The sequence below is a fragment of the Diorhabda carinulata genome, chromosome 10 (genome assembly GCF_026250575.1).
Source record: "Diorhabda carinulata isolate Delta chromosome 10, icDioCari1.1, whole genome shotgun sequence".
NCBI classification, from domain to species: domain Eukaryota; kingdom Metazoa; phylum Arthropoda; class Insecta; order Coleoptera; family Chrysomelidae; genus Diorhabda; species Diorhabda carinulata.
In genome coordinates this window covers 4,123,757-4,151,705 of record NC_079469.1, presented here as the reverse complement: position 1 = coordinate 4,151,705, position 27,949 = coordinate 4,123,757, and the positions used below count along the sequence as shown (strand labels likewise).

At 31.2% G+C, this 27,949-nt stretch overlaps 2 protein-coding genes and 6 non-coding genes across 14 annotated transcripts in view; 3 read left to right on the top strand and 5 right to left on the bottom strand.

The window, feature by feature from the left end:
• The window catches only part of LOC130899090 (rho GTPase-activating protein 100F), a 78,758-nt gene extending 60,895 nt beyond the window's left edge, over positions 1-17,863 (top strand). For 6 of the 7 annotated variants that reach the window (XM_057808835.1, XM_057808838.1, XM_057808834.1 and 3 more), the window contains 2 exons: positions 1,256-1,458; positions 3,737-17,863. In XM_057808835.1, coding sequence (XP_057664818.1) covers positions 1,256-1,458; positions 3,737-4,759 — 1,226 coding nt within the window. In that variant the 3' untranslated portion in view covers positions 4,760-17,863. Of the gene's footprint in view, positions 1-1,251; positions 1,459-3,736 lie in introns of all 7 variants that reach the window. The other variant, XM_057808840.1, reaches the window with a different exon arrangement.
• Positions 3,017-3,088, bottom strand: Trnad-guc (transfer RNA aspartic acid (anticodon GUC)). The gene has a single exon. It is a non-coding gene; the product is annotated as a tRNA-Asp (tRNA).
• Positions 5,907-27,949, top strand: LOC130899093 (pancreatic lipase-related protein 2-like). Its single transcript, XM_057808842.1, has 10 exons — positions 5,907-7,025; positions 19,626-19,790; positions 20,879-21,147; positions 22,609-22,849; positions 22,937-23,049; positions 23,134-23,254; positions 24,437-24,739; positions 24,869-24,983; positions 25,736-25,939; positions 27,690-27,949. Exons 2-10 carry the CDS (start codon positions 19,700-19,702, stop codon positions 27,778-27,780), a joined length of 1,548 nt encoding a protein of 515 aa, XP_057664825.1. The 5' UTR covers positions 5,907-7,025; positions 19,626-19,699; the 3' UTR covers positions 27,781-27,949.
• Trnad-guc (transfer RNA aspartic acid (anticodon GUC)) lies at positions 23,461-23,532 on the top strand. Its single transcript has one exon. It is a non-coding gene; the product is annotated as a tRNA-Asp (tRNA).
• On the bottom strand, positions 24,275-24,346 carry Trnad-guc (transfer RNA aspartic acid (anticodon GUC)). The gene has a single exon. It is a non-coding gene; the product is annotated as a tRNA-Asp (tRNA).
• Positions 25,963-26,034, bottom strand: Trnae-cuc (transfer RNA glutamic acid (anticodon CUC)). The gene has a single exon. It is a non-coding gene; the product is annotated as a tRNA-Glu (tRNA).
• Positions 26,655-26,726, bottom strand: Trnae-uuc (transfer RNA glutamic acid (anticodon UUC)). The gene has a single exon. It is a non-coding gene; the product is annotated as a tRNA-Glu (tRNA).
• On the bottom strand, positions 27,102-27,175 carry Trnai-aau (transfer RNA isoleucine (anticodon AAU)). The gene has a single exon. It is a non-coding gene; the product is annotated as a tRNA-Ile (tRNA).

The following is a 27,949-nucleotide window of genomic DNA, read 5'->3' as shown; positions in this document are numbered from 1 at the left end:
CTCATTCTTTATATTATTCCAACTTTTTCTATTTTTCCTATTGATTTATTCTCTATTACGTTCTATACATTATTCTCATTATATTTTCCTCACAATTTTCTTTTCTCCTTATAATTCTTTTTATCTATTGTCTTTTTATAGTTTTGATGATTCCTATTCTTATATTACGTATTCGTCCTAATAAGTTTATTCCTTGTTTTTGTTCTATCTTTTTCCAATTATCTCTCTTCTTTACATTCTTCTAAGTCATTCTATTCCAGCCATCCCTTTAAATCTTTTTTATATTATTCATTTTCTTTCTTATCTCCTATTATTCCTATTCTTTAAACATCCAATTCACATAGTTATTCCCATTCTTCATTTTAAGTTTCGTATACTTTTTATTTCTCTTTTTTCTTTTAATATTTCTATTCTTTCCATTGTTTTATATCATTTCAAATTCTCCATTATTTTCATTATATTTTTATTACTTCTTATTACTTTTCACAACGCCTATTTTCATATTCTGTATTCTGTCTGATCCTCTTATTCATTCTTTTTCATCTATTCTTTCCATTTTATAATTTTCTAAGCCTTTTTATTCTACCTATTGTTTCCATTACCTCTTTCCAAGAATCTTTGTTGAATATGTTTTCATATTTTTCTGGTATTATCAATATACTTATCTAAATGTTTATCAGTCTCATCTCAGCCATGATACCCATCAAATTTTTCGGTACGGTGCATAAAAATTTTTTAGATGGCTTTTTACGTACATTTTAGTTATAGTATTAGTCAGACGCATTTAATTACAACACCCACATATCATCAACGACGAAATACATCGGAACCATGAACCAAATAATAACATTAGTACCAAATAACTCATGGTAGATGTGTTTTTGTGAAATTGTAGTTCAGAAAACTTTCAGTAGAGGCAACGCGAGAATAGATCCAGGTTTGAACGATCTCCATCATAATATAACTTTTCTAAAATACATAACTTCGATAAAATCTATTTATGGAAGTATTTATCGCGTTTTAAATTGATTTTTCTTTGGTACCACCACCAGTAATTTCATCCGAAACACCATAATCAATTTCCTCAATATTCATTCATTATTTTCGCAGCAATTGAATAATTTCTGAGTAAAGTTCCTTAGTACTATGAATCTTTTTTAATTTGAACCTGCGATCGACTATCAAGTAGCCTGCGTAGTTTGTATATCGATGTGTGGGGGTGTTGTTGGTATTTAGAGGGGGCCTTTCCAGACAGGTCGGCGCGGCAGGCCATCCGGGCCGCGTGGAGACAATCGCAGTGCGTGTCCTCCTCAGGGAGCGGCGGTAGCGGCTCTACAATCATCGGCGGGGGCACGAGAGCCGTCTCGGCTCTCAGCGGCTCCGTTTCCTCCTCCTCCTCGCTCAGCAGTCTCGGGCCCGCGAGGCCCACAGCCACAGGTCCCATTACACCAGATACTAGTAAGTATATCTTAGTAACTACAAGTTATAAATTTGACGAGACAACAGCTTTTTATATTAGTGCTATTTGGTATTTCCGTGGGCTTTATTTGTAGATTAGAATATAGTTTACAAAAAAATTCGAAATTTAATCCTTTTCGTCGTTACACTCTAAGTTTGTTACATGACAATCATAATAAATAAAATTATAAAATATTTAAAAACAATTTTTCTCAAAGTCTTCTTATTAATTTTGTATTTGCAATAAATTATATCCTAATGTAGTTATTTAATTGAATAACAACTAAAATTATAAAAATAAATTGATCACGCAACGAGATTCCACTGTTGCCAAGGCGTTAGAATTATACTGGTATTCGTATATCTTTCCAAACAGCCACGTCCGAAAGTTTTACATTCCAGTAGATAGAATGAACGCGAACATGATGCGCCGTAGACGTTCATAAATGTCAAAGTTAATTCACCTTGTTCACCAAGTCGAAGTTAATTGACTTTCATTTTAAGATATATTGTAGTAAAGTAACTGTAGATATTTCTATTCACCCACCAACGCCGTGTCAAATAACGGTTTGTATAATTCACACATTTCATACAGTAAAAAAAAGTCCATGGCCGTTTAAACTTTTAAGAGTATGTTTACTAGCGAACCAGCATCATGTTCGCGTTCATTCTGTTCAGCATACGTTCAATATGTATGTTCACATTGGCAACATGGTTAGAAAGATACAGATGCTTAGTCAAACTTAAGAGGGAAAATCATAGAATTAATATTGAAGATAGAGAGAGCAGTATGTAAGTGGAATTGTACTACTTTAATAAAAAGATTCTCTATCTCTGTTTACTCGCCATTCAAGTTACAGATTGTTAATCTTATTTGACGTTTCCACCACTCGAAACTTCGACGTAATAGCCATCCAATCAAAAGAGAGTAAAGAGAGATAGTGAACGAATAATACCGATTTTTACTCTCTCTATTAGCGATTCGGGGCTCAAATACCTCGCTGTGTCTAGCGGGGAAAATCCAGTATTACTTTTACTGATATTAAATTAATTGTAGTTGATATTTCGTTACATCAACTTGTAACGATATGGAAACAATTTAAAATTTAACAACGGAAAAATTGTTGCTCATATATCAGAGGAAATTCAATTCTAAACGTTGGCAGGCGTGTTTTATTTGTCTTTGATATTGTCAGAAGATTTATTTACGTCCGAATCATGCAATTTTATTCTTGTTTTTTTTTGTATAGTTTTCCAAAAGTCAAATTGTAACGTTATTGAAGTACACACAAACCTCCAATTACCAAAATTTCACTTTTTATTTGTATATATTTATACAATATCTTCTTATGAGAGATACAACGTGGCAACGACGCTAAACATCTGTTCGTAATAGGTTTGTTCCAACCAACTAATCTGGATCTTTCTTGGAACCGTTATTACTGACAATTTTTTTCCTCAAGTTCCTCAAGTTAATTTTTGATACAAAAAATTCTTTGTCCATGATTTCTAGCTATATAATTGAAATTACTTATTTAAATAATAGAAAAAAAAGATTCTCCCCGGCGGGGAATCGAACCCCGGTCTCCCGCGTGACAGGCGGGGATACTTACCACTATACTACCGAGGATTACAAGTGTGGAATAATATAAAATAAATTTAACTATATCTTTATAACAATCTAAATGAATATTTTACTATTAGTTTTTTTGAGAACAAATTTTTATATCTTGCTAATTTCATTTATATTGAAAGTTAGTACAACGAATTCGAATTCTGAACAAATTCAACGGAACAAAGTCACTTATGTATAAAAATTTAATTTGTGACGTTTGACAGTTACGAAGTGACAGCTATATAATTCCTTAATATAATAACGATTTATTTCTATAATTTCTTATTTCTAAGACTCTTCTGTTTCAAAATTAGTTTTTTTTTTAAATAAAATTGACGTTTCGACTTTTCTTTGAGTCTTTATCTAAATATGATATTGATACTGACAATTTGCGTATTCATATTGATCAATAGATCACCTTCATCATGAATATCAAAATATGAATAAAATCAAACTAGAACATAGTTCTAATAAGAAGAATTAATTAATTAATCAATTAATATAAATACGGAAATTGTCAGACTTAAAGAAAAGTCGAAACGTCAATTTTAGCAATCTTTCAAAAATTATTAAAAAAAAAACTAATTTTGAAACAGAAGAGACCTGAAATCAAGAAGATTTAGAAACATAATGATTTATTTTATTTTATTATTATTTTTTCAGGGCCCATCATCAGCAAGCAAAGGTCCTTACCGTCCACTATCTCCTCGGGTAGGACCTCAAGCCACTACCTCGGCAGGAGCGCTTCGACCGCGGCAAGTGATAGTCTCTTCGCCAGGATCTCCAAGCAGCAGTAGTGACTCACAATCGGGATCAGAATCAGTTAAACACTGCCTGCCCAGCCGCGTCAGTTCTCCCGTCATCCGCGCATCTCCCTCATCTCAAACAAATTTACGATCGTCTCCGTCGGTAACTATCAGTTCACCGGGTTTGAGACATTCTCCTTCGATTACAAGCTCCGTATCCGGAGCGTCTCCGGGTCCTAGAAATTCTCCCTCTATTTCGAGTTTGAGTAGAGTTTCGCCTTCTGTTTTGAATCAGGTGTCGAGATCCAGTTCGCCGGCTATGCAAGCGAGTTCAGCGGGACTTAACGTCACGTTAGGGACGACGACTCCTTCATTCACTTCTACTTATACTAACCTACCCATAACAGTTACTTCTACTGGAGGTTACGGTTGGAATTATTCTCAGTCTTCTACTTATACTCAACCGACGACTTACGCTAGTACCAATCCATTTTTAACGGGATCTTATATGAGTTACACTCCCGGAGATTCTTCTTTTACTGAAAAATTCAATACTATCGGTCCTTCGAAAGAAGTTAAATCGTTTTTTGATTCCTATACCAGCGATGTCAATAAATATTCGACATTGAATACGAAAAGCTCTTACGATTCCGATTATTTATATTCCTCCGATAAAACTAACGGTATAAGCAGTCGTTTTTTGGATAAAAATTATTTAAATACTACATATTCGAACGAAATGAATAAATACAGTGCGGGTAAGAACGTAACGTATGACACGAGCCCAAGTCCAAACGTAACACAGTCCAGTAGCTCAACTTCCGGGTTATTAAACGTCGAAGAAACCCCAACGCCTACCAGTAGTATAGAAACCGAAGACAGTAATACTAGGGAAGTGGGAGAAAAAGACGTAGAAGGAGATGGAGAACAGAGTGACTGAAACAACGCGGCGAGGGCCCAATCATTATTTACTTATGGCAGCACAAATAAGTATTAGATTTAAGATTTCCAACATAGAAAATCATTCATCTTCGTTGTATGTAACCATTATACTGTCTTCATCAATATGAAAAAAATTATTATTTATATACGATGTTATTCAATTTGAGTCGATAGATTATCACTTTAATATTTGAATTTAAAAAAACTTGTTTTATCCAAAAATAAATTTTTTTATATAGAGAAAAGGGGATTGTGAAGTTTACTTTTGGTATAACTCAAAATTATAGGAGGCTCTAAATATTTTAGATCGACTGTGCATAACTAAAAACCCCACCCTTTCAATTTTCAATCCTTTTTCTCCTGTATTTTGTTCTACAACTTTTTTAAATAATTTATTTCATCATTTCAAGTATTATTTCAATATAAGTTTGGCAACATTCGAAATATGATGGAAGTAGACGTTTCGAGGTAAACCGAGACAAGAGGAGCGCCATATTTTATATATAAGATTATTTTATTGAATCGTCACCAACTTCGGCGTTCTTTTACGGAAATTATTTTTAATACATTCATAAAGTCAAGTATTTAGATTGAAAATTTTAATTTATTTACTAATTTTTTTGAAGTGAAACTTCTTTTTTACATTGTCGCAATATTTTTCGTTTATTTATCGCTTTACAGCTGGACGCGGAGTAGGGATAAAGTGATAAGCGCATGGCAGAACAGCCAATATGGCAGCGTTTTTAGCTCGCGTCAGCTGACCGTTCACCGTGTAGCATATATGTATATCAAATTATAACAGAGAGGCGACGTCAGGTGACGATTGCCGTTTGACGTTCGTAGCAAATTCTACATCCTATTCATAAACTTGACGTGGCTACCGTTAACCTAAAAATTTTGTTATTCTTTTTGATGTGTGTACAGGTTCTTATTTTTGTGATATTTTTGATTTTTTGTTAGTAATCCTATATTTATAGACGATATTATGAGAAATAACGAAGAGTTTTTCTTATTGGGAAAAACGTAAACGAATGCGTTGTGTCAATGAATGGTCTGAAACATTTCAAGTAAACGCCAACGTCTAGCATGAAAATTGTGATTTTTCAAAACATTTTTTTATACTGTACTGTAAAGTCGACTTTACAGTACTAATTTGAGTCCGGAAAATTGTAATTTACGGTATCCTTGTACTTTACAGTACTCTTAAATTCTCCCAATCCCGTTTGAAATATTTTTATTTCCAAAAATTCAATATTTTTTTAAATAGTAAAATTGTAAAATATGACATTTTATATTTTAATATAATTTTGCTTTTTATTTAAACCGAAAACAGTACAAAAAACATATTACGATATACGGCCGTGATTAGATATTATTAACTCTGCTCCTTCGTGGCCTCGTCCATAAACATCTATCTCGTACCGTACTAAATCACTTCCCGGGCTTATAACGTAAATAACTATTATAACAATATTAAAATAAGCAACACTGTAAAATAAAGAAAATGAGAGAACTCTGTATGGGCCGTACATCAAGATATAATATAGGTCTACTTACTGGTGAAAGAAAATACCTTCAGGTTTGAACTTTTTAACGTTTTTACACTTTTTCATCTCTCACTACATCGTTCTCATTAATAAAACCGAACACGACGACTACAGTGTTCAATAACTGACACTTATAAACTAAAACTACGTTATATGTTACCAAAACTACGAAAACACAAGCACGTTGCATTAGAAAATAATAATTAACACCAAATTTGCTGTAACAACAAACACAATAGCATTGTTGACGTATAATCACCATTTCAACGTAAAGTTATCATTCTTAAATAATGGTATTATTTATTATAGCACTATTTTATGACAACAATGTCAATGTGTTTTAACATAATTTTTGTGAGAATCTGAACATTTTAACACTTACGCGCCATAATTTCATAACAGACACTTGACAACTCAAACAACTGTCGATCAAAATCGATGCTCCACGGTGTCCATCGAAATTAGGATGCGCAGTCGTCGAGTTTATTCTCCTTTCTCTAACTCTGATTTATATTATTATTTATTTGTGCAAAAATTCAGTGGTATTTGTGTGTTTTGAACTGTTTTGTATATTCATTGTCCTCATGGTTAACGATACAACTAGAGAATTAAATAAACCATGCAAGGAAGGAAAAACCAAGAAAATTGCAAAAAAACTCATAGAGAGATAGAATGTTAAAAAAGTTCCTGTTTATAGAAAAAGGAAGAAGGCTCTCGGTGAGTTAGTTTCATTTTTATAACGAATCCAATCGAATTATTGAAACTTTCTGTCGGTGGATATTTGTCAATAAGCTGATTTGTTAGTATGTGAAGAGCTAGATATCCCAAACAAATATTACTATGTAAAATAAACTGTCACCAGTCGAGTGAATAAATCTGTCATTCATTTATAAAATGTTGACAAAGTATTTTTTATAGTAAAACATTGAGGCCGAAAAATAGTCTCTAATACATAATTTGTTCACTATTAATAAATTTCTTCAAAGACTATGAATTCTTTGTACCAGTGAGTATTAATTTTAATTTAGACTCGATTCCTATGAAAATTATTTGAAATATTTTCATTTTTGTGGGGTTTATTCGATATATTTACATTTTTTGTGTCTACACATTACAAACGCAATTTTAATACCCTAGGTCAAATAATTTTCCATGATCTTTTCAATGGATACATTCCAAACGAAAAAAAAATTCATTTGCATCGCGGTTCCATAAAACACATTTTTTAATGGCGTTGGTTCAAGCAGCGAACGTAAATTATCGTAATGAATTTTTTACTAAACGCTACGAGATGTAATGTCTGAGATCATTATAAATAAAATTCGATTATCAAAGTTCCTCTGCAGTAAAATTTGTCGTTATAATGCAATGCAAAGAGAGCGTAGTCAATACGTCTAGATAGAATATATACCAATGATGCCAACTTGCAGATTTTCACTTTAAATTTAAGGAAAAAAATTTTATCAAAAAAATATGTATTATAGAAAGATGTACCTAGTGATGGTTTAAAAATGATTCAAAACGTCAAATAATTTTTTTCTTCAACTTTTAACTACTTCGATTTTTTAATATTTTTGTCGTGAGGATTTATTTTGATTTTAGATCTCTTTTCATAGAAAATCGGTTTAGAATAACTGGTAAAAGTTTGATGTTTCATCCTTCTTTATCAAAAAAATTTAACTTGTTATTTTTTTCCATGAAAATGTTTTCGAATTTAGGAGGAAAGAATTCAGACGGCTGGCACCACTGGTGTAATCTCGCTTATTACACACGATCCGATCGTATTGTTAATGATGTAGTTTATGTAGTACAGCGTTGCCATTTTCTTTACGATATAAATACAATCCTATAAACATTTTAATAACAGCATTGAAAACAAATTATTTAAGTTTAGATGAAATAAATATCAGAAAATAATACGACTTAAATTGAATCGAACACGAATTGTGTATATTTGCTTACTAGAAATCAAATTAAAACAATAGAATCATTGTTATCTAATATTTAAATTTATATAATTTTAGTTTAATAGATAAATAAATATTTATAAAATGATAGAGTATTAACTAAATGGGATAGAAAATATAACTGTTGGGTGTTACACACAACTTATTTTTTCTGTTGATTTTTTTTAAAGTGTGATATTCATTAGATGTTATTACTATCCATAAAAATACGTTCCATATTACCAACATGCCCAACAAACTCTACATATAAACAGGGTAAAAAGGGGTCATATAAATACGATTATTTTTTTATATTCAGAATTAAAGTGTTAATGTTTGTGACGTATGATAATTTTTGTTCGTCGAACGATTTTTTTAAATCAATAAATACTGAAAACACTACTAATTGTTTTTGAATTCAAAATTTAATATTTAGTAACCTTAACATTAAATATATTATCTTATATGACACCCTTAGTAACTATTTGCATTTATCTATTAACAAATCACAAACTATTTGCCAAAAATAGCCCGGAATAGAAAAAATATATATATTTTTTGGAATAACATGTTGGTTTGAATTTGGAATGGAGGTTTTTTGCTTATTTTTTCATTATCGATGCTATTTTCGAGGATAATTTCAATTAAAAAGTAATTACTCCCAGTTGAAAGAGATTTCATCAATAGATCGTGTTTAATTGGCATAAGTACAATAAAAATAATAGAAAACCCAAAATAAATTTCGTTGAAAGCAAAGTATCTATGCCAACAAAGTCACGTGATTGTAGCCATTGCCTTTACCTGCATTTTTACCACCTCTCCACTTATAACTAATTAAAATGGTACCAACTACGGAATTCTGCACATAATAGTATTGTTTTTTTTAAATAAAGCTTCTTCCAAAATGCCAATAATTTTTTGTCGTACATCTTTAAATTAATTATTTTGTTGTAATAGTCAATCTGTTGCATAGTCACTACCATTAAAAGCATTATTCTATTTTTTTTCTACGTTCAACGTTGCCAGCTCATCACATTCATAATAAACGTTTTTGCTACTTGAGTTATGTGAACATTTTAAAATTGTTTTGTAATTTATACCTACGGTGATGTGTGTGAATATTTTACTGACATCTATACTGGAAGTGTTTTATTATTCTGCGGTGATACATTCGTACGTCAATTCTAATTAGTGTGGCTACACTGATTATGACCACAGAATTCAACGAATCACGCCAAGCGTTGATAAGAGCTGTAACCCCCAATATAAATTTTCTTATCTTATCTTTAGTATAATAGAGTTTTATTATAATTAATTGTCTCCTCTTTTTTATGTATTTAATACGAATTTTTCTTCTTTCTAATGTTGTTTTCAAAAATTTGTATTTATTTGTCGTTTTTTGTTCAGGAATATTTAAATAATGTTATATATTTATATGATTTTCTCGATTTTTCACTCCCATTTCAATACACATACGAAAATCTTTTTAATTACCATACAATCACGTGACTTTCTTAATAGGGTAAGTAACTAAAGAAACGAAGTCTAAATTAAAACAATTACGCCATCTCTCCATGTAACAGCGAACCTACATGTCAATTATTAAACCGTATTGCAGGAAAATGTTGAATACCATTCACTACCAGTATAAAGGTGGTAATATTTAGTTCACATTTTGTCAGTTTGAAAATAACCGACAGAATTTTAGTCCGTGGTAGATTATTGCGATTTTTATTATTATCAGAAAATTTTTCTTTGCGTGCATTGTATTGTTTATTTCAATTATTTTTATAATTTTGGACATAATTAACTTCTATGTAGTGCTTTCCTATCCAGACGAAGAATTGCTGGATGTTATGTCGAGCTTTGACTGTTATTTTTTAACTGAAGATGTTAGTAGAAATTCTCATCTCTATATACATCTGTGAACTGAACATGCTCTATGAACTGGGAAATGGAAATTATCATCAATAGCGGAGAATGCATAATTTTAATAATTTGAAATATGTGCACAAAATAAATACTTATCTATAAAATAAAAACGTCACTGCCATATAACGTATTGTAGGCAGATTTCCATCTAGTATCTATAGCGAAAAAATTTGTACGCGATTATAAAAAAAATATTTGTAGAGTTTGTGATTGATTCTTTTTCTAGAATTTGTAATTTTTCATAATATCCTAACCGCTTAAGATGGTCTGATCTCTGTACATTTTAAAACATGTATATAGTAGGAACAACTGAAAAAAAATCGTGAATCGTTTCAAACTATTTAATTTGCACTTAATTGTTATATGTACAGTATTTGTTTTATTTATTATGTTAATTGCCATGCAAACATTTCCGGGTATATAAAAAAAAATTGTAATCGATTGTTTCTACATATAATATATCGTTTTTGTTATGAAATATTTATTATAAATGTTTTTTGTGTATATATTATCGACATTGCATGATAGAAAGTTCTGCTATTTAAATATTTGTATGGCAATAAAAACGAATATCTTTGAAAGTGTATCTAACGATATGGACGTTCCATACACGCTTCTTCCAATTACTTACCTCTAGGCCCTTGTCCAGAACCAGCTGAGAATCGTTCGTTTTATAGAATATCGACCTAAATTCATACATGCCCAGAAAACAAAATATAAAAAGTTGAAATTTTTAGATTATAATTTTTGCTTTCAGGTTATGGCTCAAAAATTGTTGCTAAATGATTCGTGGAAATATTTTAAAGATCTTATAGTCCTTTCCTTCATTGTGAAAAGCAATAAAAATAAGATCAATCTTCATAAAATATAACATTTTTTTAATAATATAGAATAAATACTATTTCACCTTATTTTTGGTCATGATAAATTAAAAATTAATGTTTTTAAGTTAGGTTAGAATCCATTTAAGCTTCATGCATTCTTTGTAATAATACGTGAATTTCAAAATTATTTAATTAGTGTATAATTTGATTTTCAAACTCTTTGATAATTTGAAAAAATTGTTTAAACAATTATATTTAATTGTTGTTTTTTTTTTCAAATTGTTCGTTCTTGTTATGTACGTTGTTTTATTTTTTCATTAGTCAAAAAAGTGCTGAAATTTTGGTTTTCGGAATTAGACCTGATATTGAATTAAGTGCGTCAAAAAATGGACAAAATGAGAATAAAATTATTGAAAATTTCAATTTTTACTATTTTTCTCTACCAAAAATAGGGTGTTTATTTATATTTACAAATTTACAATTTACAAATTCATATTTTATAATAACCAAGTAGAATTAACTTCTACTTAACTATAATTTCGATTTCTTCACTAAATATTTTATTTTATATATTCTATATAAAAAAATTGGTTTTAAATATTATGGTATGTATATGTGGGATAATATTCTAATTGTACATATAAATATTATAAAAAATGGAACGTCTGCTTAGCACTATGTAATAAACAATTGTATAATTATAATCTCGTAAAGCAAAACGAACAACAAATAACTAATTAACTCCAATAAATTATATACCAGGAATATAACTAAAATGCTGTCGGTTACGCCATCTTTACAGCAAATTCTAAACGTCAATTATTTCTCCGTACCGCAGGAAACTGTAACGAAAGGAATAGTGGCCATTGTTGTTCGTGCTTTTGTGTATATTTAGTTTCCGGTTCGAGGGTTAATGCACCATTGAATGAAGTGTTAACGTTATTATGAATCCCTCATTTTGTAATCCCCAAACAAATCTCTAAATGATCGAAACTGAAAACCTATTTGAAATTATAAAATTTGAGTTATAAACATTCCCTATAAAGAAATTGGTTTTGTTATTCGTTTTGTCTTGTGGATGTTTGAAATTGTGCAAAAACTAAACGTGAATCCCAAATAATTTTTTGCATTTTTGTACTTACTTTGCGGTGCTAGAGAGCAGTCATTAGGTTTTGATGTTGAATGCATACACAAATTAAAAGAGGTACCAAGGTCATATTAGTACGGTGGATAGAGGAAAATTAGAAAAAATGTTTTTACATTTAGGTAAAATTTGATTCATTCAGATTATAATTTGAATTGAATGAAAAATGGCGATAGGAGTTTCCATAGTGTTAAGGATAAAAAACGAATTTACCAAAAGTGAAAATGTTCTCCATATAATGAAGACAATACATAACCTATATTTTATATATTCATTAGTTCTGTGACATTCTTTTAGATATGCAAAAAATAAGTTAGTGGGAACTGAATTTGAGTAAAAATTCCGTTTTACAAATGTCAGATGGGGGTAAAACCTTTTGTAACAACTTTTTAAAAGTCCCTATATAGTTATCTACGTTTCAATATCGAGCAGTGATGCGTACAATCCAGATCTTTATTTTTACCTCTTATGATATATCATACTCATGAATATAACATATTAAAATGAAAATATAATAAAAAATATCATATCTAGAATACAGTAAGAAATAAAAATAGATAGGTTCTGTATTTGCACCGCCATCTGTCAATCATATTATAAATTTATCGAAATAAAAGTGAATAGAGAAGTTATCGCCATCTGTAGGTAAGAAAGCTGATGTAAATAAAGGGATCTGTAACGTTTCTCCAATGACGTAAAAATAAACATTTATGTAAATTTAGCAAGAAACATTGAATAAATAATTTTGGCTATTTTTCCACTATCTACAAAATATATTTGGTCGGTATCTTCTCGCCTAAAGTAGTAAATGTGGCTAAATAAATTAAACAAAAAAATGTATATTTATTATGTTAGAGACTGTGTGCTGTGGAGAGAGATACTCTAGTCAATTTTAAGTTTAGTCAATTTTAGAGATGAGTAGTTGAATTTATTATTATTAGATTATGCAAGCACTGGGTAAAAAAGAATTTAACAACTAAGAACGAATATATACAATGTATCTATAGGAGAAGTAATCACGAAAATTTCCGATACAATTGTTTAGAAATGACATTAACAGTTGTTTTTTTAAACAAATACATTAATTTCTTGAAACAAAATGGTCGAAATTGTATGTAACAACATGTTACAGTTAAATTGTGAATTAACTTGTTTTAGGTTATGTAATATCATTTTTTATTTAGTATAAAAAGTATAAATTAACTATTCAAATTATTTTGTCATCATAACAACATTATATACAAGTAAGAAATTCGTTATTTAAAAATTAATTATATAATTCCATTTACCCAATTCTTCTGATTAAATACTAGGGAAATATTTAACATTTCACCGACCTTGAATCGTTTAAAAGAAGAAGAGGGAACGTTTGTAATATGTTACAATATTGTTAGTCCAGGAGCTGGCGCTCTAAAAGTTTCAAATAATTGTCTGCAATATGTGATAAAAAATTTCGTTCTTATTTAGATAAAAATTCAATTTTTTTAGCCAGAAAAACAGACAAACCTTGATGAGGGATAATATTTAATACTGCAACTGATCTTGATTTGTATAAAAGAATATGGAAAGCTGGTAATTAGTTACAATACCCTTAGTTCAGGAGCTGGCGCTCTAAATAGTTGTCTGTAATATATTTGATAGGCAATTTCGTTCTTTATAAGAAAAAAACGCTTCAATCAAATCAGAAAATAAGACAAATTTTGATGAGGGATAATACTCAGTAGTGCAAATGACCTTGATTTGCTTGAAACAAAAGGGAACACTGATAATATGTTATAATACTGTTAGTTCAGGAGCTAACTCTCCAAATAGTTGTCTGCAATATATTTGAGAGGTAATTTCGTTATTTTTCAGGAAAAAAATGTGAAAATCAATTGTTTAGACGGAAAGGCAGGCAATTTCAATCTCTTTCATAAATAAATGCGTTAATCAAATTTTTTAGCCTGATATTCTTAAGACAATTTTGATGAGGGATAATATTTAATACTGCAAATGACCTTGACTTCTTTGAAAGAATAGGAAAAGCTAGTAATTTATTACAATACTGTTAGTACAAGAGCTGGCGCACTAAATAGTTGTCTCCAATATATTTGATAGGCATTTTTGTTCTTTTTTAGAAAAAAAAAAGGAGAGTTGTATAAAGGCTCAGGAGTATCTTTGAAGCTAAAGAAATTTAATGTATCTAATTAAATAAGGCTTTCTTAGATCTTCATAATCGGTTGTACCGAAGTTCTTTTCATTTGGACAGCTCCTGGACTATATAATGAAAAAAATATGTAATAAAATTAGGAAACCAGTTATTTGTCACAAAATAATGTATAAATACTATCTAGAAATTATTCGTTTTTGGTTGTTGAAGTTCTATACGAAAATTTGATCATATTAAAAAAAATTGCGTATGTAAAAATGTTGTATGCACATATCATTATAGAATTTATACTTTCCTATACATGACGGCTGAAGTGTGTACAATAATAACGTAAAACCTTGACCATTTATTATATATTTATCTAGCTAAAAGTAATTGTATAATATTGGAAACATGTTTGGCAACAAACAATTTATTGCTTTGAATTCCTCTAGCTGTATACACACACACACACACACACCCACACACACACATACACACACACACACTAATTCATACATATCCCGTACAGAAGCATCAGAGACCCGAAAAATTTTTCTTTAACCACTCATGTCATTCGATGGGGTCAGTCTTCTTGTTGCTCTTTTGTACTTTCTATTTCCTATTTCTTTTCTTTATTCAGTTTCGATGTTTCTGTTGGCAGTCATGGGAGGAGTTTTCCAGCAACAACTCCCCTTTGAACCAGTCAAAGAGGCCCCAAAACTACTCTAACAAGTGAAAGGTCATTTCCTGCCATAAAAATACATCAATTGAGTTCTGGCTTTACTCAATGATTGTTATCACACCAATTGATGTACTGAATGAGTTTTATTTGGAGCCACATAGAATGAACTTTGTTTTATAGCAGGAAAGATGACAGGTGGTTTTAACTGCCAGGAAAATGAACACTAATAGTGAAAAGAACATTTTGGTATTAACTAGTTACTATTATTTATTCTTTACTGATAGTGAGAGTGGAAAGAGCGCCAAAATCTATGGTAAATCCCCTCATTTCAGAATCCTGGCTATTGCTTGTTAGGTGTATGTTTTCCGCATCCTCTAGAAGAGGCGGATTCCTAGAAAAACTATATTCTAAAATGACCTTGAAACGTAATATGTTTTTTTGTTTTTATTTTCCACACAGCTAGTTGTGATCCACTTTGGATGCCTGGATTTTGAAGCCATCACTCACCAGATTCTATAGGACTCTCTAGCACTCCACTCCTAGTCTAGAGCACGCCTTTTCAGCCGTTATAGCAGCTCACCAAGCAATGCTTATTTTGTGGTGTCCTCCGCAGAAACCTGCTCTGACCAAGCCATTCCTCCTGGAGCCATCTGTATACCAGCTGGCTCCATCTGCTCTATCAATTTCTGTCAATCTCAGAACAATATAAAAATTTTGAGGGGTTATTGTTTTCATTAATTGTTACCATATTTTCAACCACTTCTTATTCTTTGCCATATAAGTTTCTGCCTTTAATTGCTTTTTCAACTTTTTCTGTAATTTCGTCTGGAATTTCTAAGTCTTGTTACATTTTTGATTTCCGACTTTTATATCCTCATCTGTCCTTATATCTACGAATCTTCCATTGTTCGAGACAATGCAGGAAGTCTTTTTCTGTCTGTTTTCAGAATTTTCAACAGACTCAAATTTTGTTTCTTTTATTGCAGTTTGATTCGTCACACGTTATCACCTTGAGTTAATTGTTGACTGACTCCGTTGGCAGCTAGAGATTCGTTTTATGTACTATCATCACATTCTTGAATCTTAGTTTCCTCGAAATCTCTACTATACCGTAAACCAACAAAAAGACCTTCTTAGAAATTGTCACGAAAACATAAACGTGTGGATTGGTCACAAAAAATAAGCAAGAAATACCCCGCGCGTCCACCAAACTTTAGCTTCGACAACTTATTCGAACAGGACCGGTTTCACGGTCTATATTGGTGGACGAGTCCGGAATAGTATTATGAATAGAGTCAAATATTTCCAAAACTGTTTTAAATTAAAAATTTATTGACTATTTTAATATTCCAATTTAAAGTTTCCAATATTTTACAATGTTAATTTATATCAATTCCTTCCCCTGTATAGACTATTAAATTGTTATGTATACATATTTTTTTTTTCAATATTATCACAAAATTTTATTCAGTTCCCATTTTAACAAAATCTGAGTTTTTTTTTGTATAAATATTTTTCAATTGCTCGTAACGAAAAGTAAACATGCGAGAAAAGTTTTTTTTCATACCATAGAATGAAAATTATCAAATTTTGACGAAGTATTTGGATGGCAACAGAATTTAATTTATTTTAAATACTAAATGGTGTGTAAATATTCACTTGACACTGTCCTGACCCATCCACTATGCCATCAAATTGTTGAATAACGGCTGCTAGACGCTTTATATATAAAACCACCTTCTCGAACATTCGAATTCTTGAAATCTCGTGATAGCCTCTTTAATTTCGATAAAATGATAATATGTTTACTTGGATGAGTTGATTCAACGCCAAGAGGGTTGCCTTTTCAATTTTTACAAAGTGAAAGTGCAATGAACAGGTTAGAAACAAAGTATTTCTTTTCGAAATATTCACCATTAAGGTCTATACATTTTTGCACAGGCTCCAACCAAAATTTTCCACTCTGAAGCTTATATCGTAGAAACATGGTTTTGAAAAACAATAATACGGGCGATGATTTGATTTCTCACATTTAAATGTATAAAATTGATTGTATTGCAGTCTACAATATCCTTAGAGACTTTTGTATCTATCTGTTAATTACATCTTGTTAATTAAAGCCTTTTCTTTATTTAAAAAAATAAGCCTTGACTGTTGATTTCCATTTTTACACACATAAGCTTCTTTTAAACGTTCGCCATCAACAACTACTTAAGTCAAGTGGTTTGGAAATAACAAAAATCAATGTTCATAAATACAGTGATGCCACGTCGTCATTAACGCCACATTTTGCTCGGTTGTAAAAACTTGAACGGCAACTCTCGTATAAGGACATGACCGGCTTCACGGTCTATGTAGAGACCAAATATCAAACCTGTATTTTTTAATATAAGTTCAAATTAACATACATTTGAAATGTGTATAAACAATAGTTGATACGTCAGATTATTATCCCAGGAAACGTTTGCTGGCATATTTAAATCCACTTTATCTTTTTTAATGTTAGATGAATTATTCATTTGAATTCTGAGCTTCCAAACTAAATTAGAATATGACAGATGTCAAAATAAAATTATTTAGAATCTTCTCGTAATAGATTTCGGTTGAATTTCATTACTTTTTTCAACAAACTTTGGATATCCTTGAAGCATTTAATTTACGGCTTGGAATATCCAGCAATTTTTAAAAGACAATAATCACAAAAGATGTGAAGTATAAAAGTAAATATGATTAAAAAATTAATTTTGTTTAGTAGTAAAATTTTGTGAAAATATTTCTTGAAAATATAAAAAGATATAGATGTTAAAAATGTCAGTATTTAAGATAGCTTTTCAAATGGCTAGACCCTCCTAATATGTACTTGAAATTACGAATAAAATATTCAGTTGAGAGATAATATTCAGTTTCATTTTCTAACCTATTTCCTTAATGTTGAAATCAACGCGATTTAAACTTAAACCATAAAGAAACATATGGAAATCTGAACTTTTAATGCAGAAATCATACTAGGACTAGAACTGCTGCCGAATGGTGATTTGTGAACGTAGAACCCAAAATTAATGAACTGAATGTACAAATCCGTTGTACGACCTATCATGAGCAGTGTCATCATTTCATATGATGTACAAAAACAAAAATTCACATTGGGGAAACAACTCTAGATAAACTGCGTGCTTTGCTTCATGATCAAGCCCCACGACGTCTTAGACTTGATGATGATATATGCAATAAAAGCACACAAGTAACAGAACATGAAGACCGACCAATTGACTAGGCTTCTAAGGATTCTAAAAGAATGCAAGGAGTCCATCAATCAAGGATGCCATGTCTTATCAGAAACTATGAAGTCGCCGCTACAAATTGAAATCAAGGGGTCCCACGAGGTTCGTATATATGGATTAGTAGGATCAGGAATATATGGCCCGAAATCTGTGGGCTCAGCTCATTGAGCTTCCTTCCAAGCACTTGATACGTATAAAATTGAGTCAAAGTATGGAAATGGACAACAAAGTTACTCTAACGTAGGTACCTGATTACAAAGGAGGGCACGGTAATGAATAAGCTTATCACTTAACGAAAAAAGGTGAGCTGGCTCCATTGATAGGACCGCAACTTTTTATAGGTTTCTCAAAAAGTAATAGTCATGAAAAGTAAACAAAAAAATAACAGAAACATGGAGAGAGACCCCAGGTTTGGAAGAATCCAATATTATACCACCAATTGGTCCATCACATTTAGAAAAGATGAGATAAGAAAAGTTAGTGGTATTTTCAACGGACACTGTCCAAATCTAGGACTATATCACTCTTATAATATTTCCACAACCACTTGATGCTTCCATTTGTGGAAATATCTTTTAAATGTTTATAGTTCATAGAAGATTTGTGGACGGTCAAGTGCCTTTAAGCCCATAGGTCTTCTGATAGGCTCCCACGTGCATTGGCTTCAACCGTTTGATGTCATTAGGCAAGCCGTGAGGCTTAGTCAAGTGTTTGAGCCGCGCTCGTGTTCACGGATGACGTGGTCTACATTTTCATCCTCTTCCATGTACCAGCGTCACTTCGGATCATCTTTGATGGCCTTCGTTTGAAGATGGCGTTTCAGCAGACCGTTTTTGGTTAAAAGTCCAGTCACTAGTCAGATTTCGAGCATATTTATATGTCAACGTTTTCCGCCATGCCCGTCTTGTAAGCAGACCGTTGAGACACGTGATAGTAACACTTTTAACTACAACAAGAATGGGTTCTGGAACCATTTGATGAGTTCGCCGATCTTCTTAAATGTTGTACAGTTTCTGTTTAGTTTGAATTCCTAATTTTTACCTAATCTCGTAGAATGTTTTCACGCATAATGTTGCTGATTAATTTCATGTTTAGATTGTTACTCTAAAAGAATTTGTACAAGTGAGAATTCTTATTTAGTCCGATTCGGTGGCTGTTTGTCTAGTTTTCTTCCTAGTTAAAGCAAAATAATAAAATAAATCCCTACTTTTTCTTGTCTTATACTCTTCATTCGTTTGCCACATTTTTATGGTTACGATATAAAAAGTGAAAGTTTTAAGAATATTTTGTTTATGCCGGCACGCATTCACCAGTTTGAAACAGTTGTGAACATAAATATGTAAATAATGTGGTTAATGAAGTGTTTTATTGTTATAGTTTTGTTAAGCATTACGGTTGAGGCACAAATTTGGTCAAAAATACGCTTGAGGAAACGACTTCAAGAACAAATTATGAATATAAAAACTGCTATTAATTTAAAGAATAGTATTTCAGAGAGAATCAAGCGCTTCAGGGAGAGAAATACGCAGTCTGTGTGTTATGGTAGGTTATAAGAGAAAGTTTAATTATATTTTTGTTTATTCCATTTTCAACCCCTAGGAATAAAATTAGAAAAGTATATTAAATAGCTAGAGATTTACTCAGATTCCTTATTTAATATATAGGGTGAATTATTTCCAACCATACAAGATGTCGTAAAAGTAGTTAAATAAATGAAACGCCCTGTATTTGATCGCATTTTTCAATTCTACATCAAAAATTTAAAATGAGGTTTCATATACTAGCTTTAGTCGTTTTTGAGATATTCCATTTTCTTGGAAAAAAGTCAAAAAGTTCGTTAATTATCATAAAAAAAAATCTTTTTCAATAAAAAAACCTTTTTAATAATACGATTTTTCTTTAGCCTAAAAATAGGTTTAACTTCTTAATCTTGTCCAGCGAGTATACTATGAGAACAGGCAAAAGTAGCTGAGGCTCAGATCTGGAGAATATGGTGGGTATGGAAGCGATTCAAAGTCAAATCCTTGCAATTTTGTTAACATTTCCATTGAATAGTAATATGGTACATTTTGAAAAGAAGCCGTTTATGGTTTTCCATTCTTTAAGATATTCGATGGTTATTATACCATGCGCATTCTAAAATACCAATGCCATAACTTTCGACAGCCGACTTTTGAGTCTCTCTACTCGGTCCATTCATATTACTGTCAATTGAACTCCGGTGTGAGATGTTACGATATGTCCAACACATTCCTTCGAGGACTTAATCATCTCAATCAGCTCCGCTTCACAATTAATTTGTAGACTTGTTCGATGTTTTCGTCGGAGATAGTCTCTTTGAAGAGTTCGCTGAGTGCATCGTCCTCGGTAATCATTCAGTCTCGTTTAAACTTAACAAACCACGCCTTGATGGTGGATTTTCCTAGTGCAAATTGTACAACCGTCAAATTACTACACGTATCCTTCGAAGATTGGGGCTAACTGAAGAATTCATATTTAATACTAGTATCCCCATCTATGTGTCACTACAAACGAATCTTTCAGCCAACCTGATCTAAATTGGGGCTTCCTACACGTTTCTATAACATTTATATTTATATTTAAATAAAGTAGCACAATTTTTGTTTCAGATATTGTGGGATGTTTCAAACTCCCCCATAAAAATTCTCCTTTACAAAAACATCCAGAAGATCCTAAAATGCTTGATACGAAATTTTATTTATTCACTAGATCAACTGATTTAGCAAAACCAGAAATTTTATTTTACGACGATGGGGGTGAATCATTGAAAAGATCTTCGTTTAATTTATCTAATCCTTTGAAAGTTATCGTGCACGGGTACGTGAGTAAATGGAACGAGAAAGGATCATTGATTATTATGAAATCCTATTTGAAAATGGTAAGAATTGTTGTTGTTACCAGAACGACATCTAGGTTACATCGATTTTCATAAATATTCAATAATTCATAACACATCTATCATTTAGAGCCATGCCGGTCCTGCCTGCTCTGTACTCCTAGTGAGAAAGACGGGAGGAGAGGTGTTTCCGTAAGTGGAAGCTGTTCCGACTAAAAAAGACAGAATGATAACGATTTCCCTATCCTCCGAGGTTTCAGCTCGGTTCTGCGCAATCTCAAGCACGCGCAGTAAAGATAAAGTGTCTCGAACGAGAGAGAAAATGAATATTGTCGGCACCGTAACGTTTTTTTCCGTATTACATATGTGGATACAAAGCGGGCAGGACCGACATGGCCCTAAATGTTGCGTTATAATTTTAATTAACAAAATTCAATTGCAAACTCCTTCTAATTACTTTCTTGGAAGCTTCGTTTGTCCTCCAGTTCTCTCCAAAGTTTTACTTAATATTTCGGAAAATATTGATTTTACAAAAAAAGTTTGGTACAAAAAATACGGCTCATATAAATCTCTACGAAAAAGGTTATATAAATTTTTATACGACACAAAATATCTAACCTAATTTCCTCGAAGTATGTGAGTGAGCGACTCCAAATGGTTTCTAATTTGACTTCTTGGTATATTTTGGGTTATAACAACCAAAAAAATAGGTTTAACTAAAAACTTTTTTGTATAGCTTTATTTTTTGTTCGGTAACCAAAATGGACTTCTAAAACAGAGTTTTTGATATATTATCTATATATTTTGATATATATTAAGAGAAAGTTTTATATGCATGATTAGAAGAACGATTTCATCAATTACATAATTTTTTAAAACCGATTATTTTGTCGAGGTCAAATTGAGATGAACAAATTAATTAGTCAATTTTATTTTTATTATTTCAAATAGATATAACTGTGCTAAATACACATAAATAAACCTTGCCTTCCATCTGAATGCATAAATTCCAGTCGTAAGAACGAAGATTCTGACATCATCCAAATTATGTTATGTAATACACTGACTTGCAACCGTTTTTTGTTTGTCCCACTTTCGAAATTGAATATTTTTAAAATAAGGTTATACAAAGAAGAAAACAACTACTTTTCTGGTTGGAAACTGCAATAAGAGGAGGAGAGGTGACTACTAGTTTCGACGTTATTGCGCCTTATCCGAGCGGTGTAACAAATTGTAAATTGAAGACAACACCAGCCAGAGCTGCTATTTGGTTCGTGTAGTAGACGCTTTCTGGCGCCATCCTCACTTCTAACTGAGAGGATTGAACCAAATAGCAGCGCTGGCGGGTGTGGTCTTCGAATTGGAGGCTGTTACGCGCTCTGATGAGACGCGAAAACGTCGAAACTAGTCAGAGGTTACAACCCACTCCAAACGAAAAGGAATTTACGTTGTTGTATATCTAAAAAAAAACGATTTCTATTTGTTTATTACGTTTTACTTTAGTTTGATTATAATGTGATATTGATGGATTGGCATATCGGAGCAAGGGGACCTCAGTATCCAGTGGCAGCAGCAAATACCGAAGTAGTAGGACGACAATTGGGTATTCTATTAACTAATATGGTAAAAAATGGTTTGGAACCAAGGAAAATTCATTTAATTGGATTTTCATTGGGGGCGCACGTTTGTGGTACTGCATCGGAGAGTTTGAAGAATGAGGGTCACCTAATTGGTCGTATTACCGGTATGTAGTAGAGAATATTAGGTTAGGTACGATATATTGGATCATTTAATTGTAAATTTAAGAAACAGGGTATACTTTTTATTTTAGGTCTTGATCCAGCTAGTCCCCTTTTTAGGAACAATTATTTAAGAGAAAAGTACAAAAAATTAGATAGGAGTGACGCTGAATTTGTTGATGTCGTTCATACCGATTCGAGTCCTGTGAGTTATCATATGATTGAAAGTTTTGAGGGTGAATTTAGTATTTTGTGTTGAATTTACAATTTTCTTCAATTATATTTTCAGTATTTGACTGACGGGTTTGGATTATGGGATCCAATAGGGCATGTCGATTTTTTTCCTAATGGCGGACAAGATCAGCCGGGATGTAATGACGTCAAAGATTCTATTGTCGTTTCTCATTTTGGTAAATAAAATTTTTAAACTAGCAAGCAAAATTTGGCGTTTCCACTTATCAAAATGTCTAGTAATTTTTTGATAAAGACCAAAATAGGTGAAATTGTCAATTTTCACTTGTCAATTTAAATTGATTTTCTATGAAAAAAAAATTTTTTAGATTTTCAATAGAGTGGAAATTACATGTAAAGTGGTATTAAAGGCTGATTTGTATATTCCTCGGTAGTATAGTGGTAAGTATCCCCGCCTGTCACGCGGGAGACCGGGGTTCGATTCCCCGCCGGGGAGGTTTACTTTTTAAACTTTTTTTGAATGATTGAATTATTAAACTCACAAAAATCACTTTTTTAAAAAATATTTGATCTAAAAAATTTACTCAAAGGAATAATTTTTTTAATTCAGTTTTTTTCTTGAGTGGAGTTAACTGTTTTTCCAGTGTATATTCTAAAGAATTTTTTAAAACTAATTTGAACTAATAGAATAGATTATCTTAATTTTTTTTTTCGTCTCAAATATTTTTACACTTCAAAAAAATTGTTACTCTTGGCCTCACGGGCCTATGTGTAAATTCATTAATTACTGCCCATTAGACTTCATTTTGGGAACCACAAATATCAAAATTAACACAAAACACACATTAGACATCTCTTCGAAAACATTTTGTTTTAGTAGTTACAGTTTTACGAGGATTGCCCCAGATGTACGTTATCCAACAAAAAAACACAAAAATTTTGGAAAAATATATATTTATCTTTTTATAATAATAATCGTCAAACTCCTCAAAAAATCTTCGACCACCAAACCATTTTAGCCGTTGCAATAAGGAATTTGTGATATTTTTTTGCAAAAAACTTCATAATTAAATGTTCCCTGGCCACCCCTACTATAAATTACGAAATTAATAAAAGTAAATTAAAAAATAGAATGTACCAAATAATTTATTTATTTGAATTTTATAGTGTGTGTAAAAACTTTTTTCTCAAATAAATTGAATATAAAAGAGAAAATAAAAAAAAAACGAAAAATGTATCTCCCCGGCGGGGAATCGAACCCCGGTCTCCCGCGTGACAGGCGGGGATACTTACCACTATACTACCGAGGATTTGATATGAAACAGTCACTTAACGTATTGAACATTTTATTGCTTTTTGGGTACATATTAATATTTAAAAAATATTTTATTTCCGTTTAGAAAGAGGACTTTCTTCGGAATTAGTATGTAGTCACATAAGGGCTTTCCATCTATTTAGAGAATCTATTGAAAACATGGTAGAGAGAAAAAAGGGAAATACGAATATCTGCGAAATGACAGCTTACTATTGCCCCAGAGGAAGAATATCCTTCGAAGAAGGGAGTTGTTTTCCGCAAATATCTCACGATAGAAATTCTACAACTTTAGATCCATCGTATAGAACCGATATAGGTAATATCGGTGAAGAGGCAAAAGGAGAAGGAGTTATGTTCTTGTCTACTAGAAGTGAGAGTCAATATTGCGGTATGTAATTAATATAACCTCACAAATCTATTACTGCCTATTCAAGTGACTAGTATTATAAGTACTTCTAGTTGTCTAACATTTCTAGGGTTATTAAATAAAAAAGAATATTCTTTACAATTATTATAGGAACTCAACTTCAAGCCCAAATAGAGTTATCTAATAAAAATGAAGTATTAAAAGGTATACTCCAATTACAGCTCAATTATGAAAACAATTCCGTGGTATTTCAATTCAATTGCGAGTAAGTAGTATCCGTATCCGTTTTAATTCCGGGTTCTCAATGGTCGCCTGCCAGATGACTCAATCTCAAAATGTTAATACTAAAGATAGACAGAGTGATAATTATACTATTGGAAGAGAGAGTAACGGTTTACCTTTATCCTATTCGCTTATAAAATCAAAACTTATTATTTTCCTCTTCTGGTTTTCCCACCACTCGAAGCTTTGACGTCATGGTTATCCAATCAGGATACCAGAATAGAGTAGGTTCTAATGTCAAAAATGTCAATTGTCACACAACTTTGAAAATAATTAAAATTCACAAAAACAAACCGTGCTCCCGAACAACCAAAATAAAATCATATATTTAGGTTTTTAAGAATGCTACTTCCGTTGCACTTTTAAATGTATATAGTTGGTAGCTATCCTTGTTTTACGTTATATATCGATGCCCTTTCTCTTTCTATCAGCACTTCGGGCCCAATTGGATATAGAAATGCTAATGTCACACACCGAGACAGGTCAGTGATCATTTTAGAAAGTTTTAACAGCATTGACGATCGTTTATGTATATGTTTGGTGATTTTTTCGTATTTTCATTACAAATTTTGTTTGGAAAGTGAACTATAACAATATGACGGCCGTGACGTCACGTTCCGGTTGTCTATTGAACGGGCTTCGATACTTCACTCTCTCTATCTTTAATAATATAATAAAAAAGAATGAATTTATATATGTTTATCATATATATAATACATTTAGCCTTTTTTGTAGATACAAAACGACAGATATTTATGAAAAAATCATATATGGCCTTGGTGTAGCGGAACATAATACTCTAAATAAAAATGTAAACGAAATTATGGCTAGATTCAGTTATTTAAATTTGGAAGAATATGAAATGTCGAATAATGATACTAAAAATGTGCCAAAAATATTTTTTAATAATGTTATAGTACGGGACATGTACGGTAACAGGTAAGTATATGTAATAAAAAAACTTCCGGTACCGGGAATCGAACCCGAGCCTCCTGGGTGAGAGCCAGGTATCCTAGCCACTAGACCATACCGGATTAATAAAATGTAGCGAATATAGATGCAAAACTTCAACTTATCTTTTAATTTATTTAGAAAAACTAAAATATTTTCACCATTTTCAAAAAGTAAATCTTAATCAGAAGAGGCAGGAAATCAAAACGAATTATCTACCAAGAAATAATGTTATATTTATGAAACGATATCACGAGGATGAATAGGTTATTCTTTTTTTCGTAACGTGGTCTTCGCCTATATAGTTGCACAGTTATTGAATATTTTGAAGTGAGTATTGCAATATAAAACGTTTTTGAGGAGTATAGAGGCTCGGATTGATTATATAAGCAACATACAACAAGGGGTAAAGAGAATTGATAAATTCATTTTAGAAAACATTTGAAATAGAAAGTTTTATGTTAATTTTTTATATATATTAATAAATAATTGAGCCTCGATGTGGTTATAATATGATGATATAATTGAAATATTTGTGTTTTGATTATAATTTCTCAATTTAGATTTCTTATACTTCATAAAAATGTGAATAATCATACACAAGTTTGTCCAAATTAGTTGTTAGTAAGAATACATTTTAACAAAATACGTTTGAAATTATAGATTTTTGGGTTAAAAAGTGTTTTTTAAGGTTAAAAAATAATTCCGATACCGGGAATCGAACCCGAGCCTCCTGGGTGAAAGCCAGGTATCCTAGCCACTAGACCATATCGGATTATATTATACATACACATAAAATTTAGAAGTTTCTTCAATCAATTGAATATTTCATTTATAAATTTATTAAATTTTTTTGTACGTTTTTAATGATAAATTATCTCAATGATAGGTCTCTTTTGTTAAAAAATTAATTTATTCATAAAAGGTAAAAATATCAACATTTCCGTTTTTTATCAAAATTTAACTTGACTCTGACATTTGCTCTTACAAGGAGTGAGGTAACTTAGCACCCGAGAAATGAAAACACCCCAATACTCTCGTTACCAGACCGTAATTTGAAAAGTTAAGACGTTTTTTTTATCATACTTCGTAGTATAATAATATGAACACACATTTGGATTTTATTAAAGTTTTTAATTGTTAAAAAAATTGGCCCATGGGGGGATCGAACCCGCGACCTTCGCGTTATTAGCACGACGCTCTAACCAACTGAGCTAATGGGCCATGTTCAAACCAACTTCAATTATATTAATTGAACTAAGCACAAACATTTGAATTGATTAATTCTTTAAAAGAACAATAAAAGTAAAATTCTAGATGAAATTATGGATTTTAAAATTTTCAACCACAATATAAATTCAAGAGTTATAGATCTATTTTAAGAAATAATTAAATTATTTAGTGCTTGACTTAGAAATAAGTATAAATTGGTATCCACATCCCGAAATCAACAATTCAAATTATAAAATCTGTTTTTTAGAAGGATTATATTTCATATTTTTGTTTTCTTTTTCATTTTGAACAATATAAAAGTCATAAGAGCTTTTAAAAAATTATAATCTTGAGTCTTATCACCTAATTTTGAATGCTGAACCATAACGAGGTTTATATCAAAGGTTCTGAACAACGCGTTCAATTTTCGGTGGAAATTTCAAATTTGAAACTCGATCTACTAAAAACTTTTATTTCATCATTTAGAAACTGACTGAACGTTAACTTTTATATTATTTATTTTTAGTTGGGAATACCAACATCCAAATACGAAAATACAAGACGTACATGGGCAAATATATGGATTATTATCAGTTATCATGAAAAGAAAAACGTAACAATATGTGCGGTTGATGATTTTTTTATAAAAATCAACGTTTGAAATGAATTATTTCTATAACGATTGTATATTTTCTATCAATATTCGTAATTTTACTTTTTAATCATTTATGATTGATTGAATTGTTATTTATGTTTATATTCCGAAATATACACCTGTTAACTTTA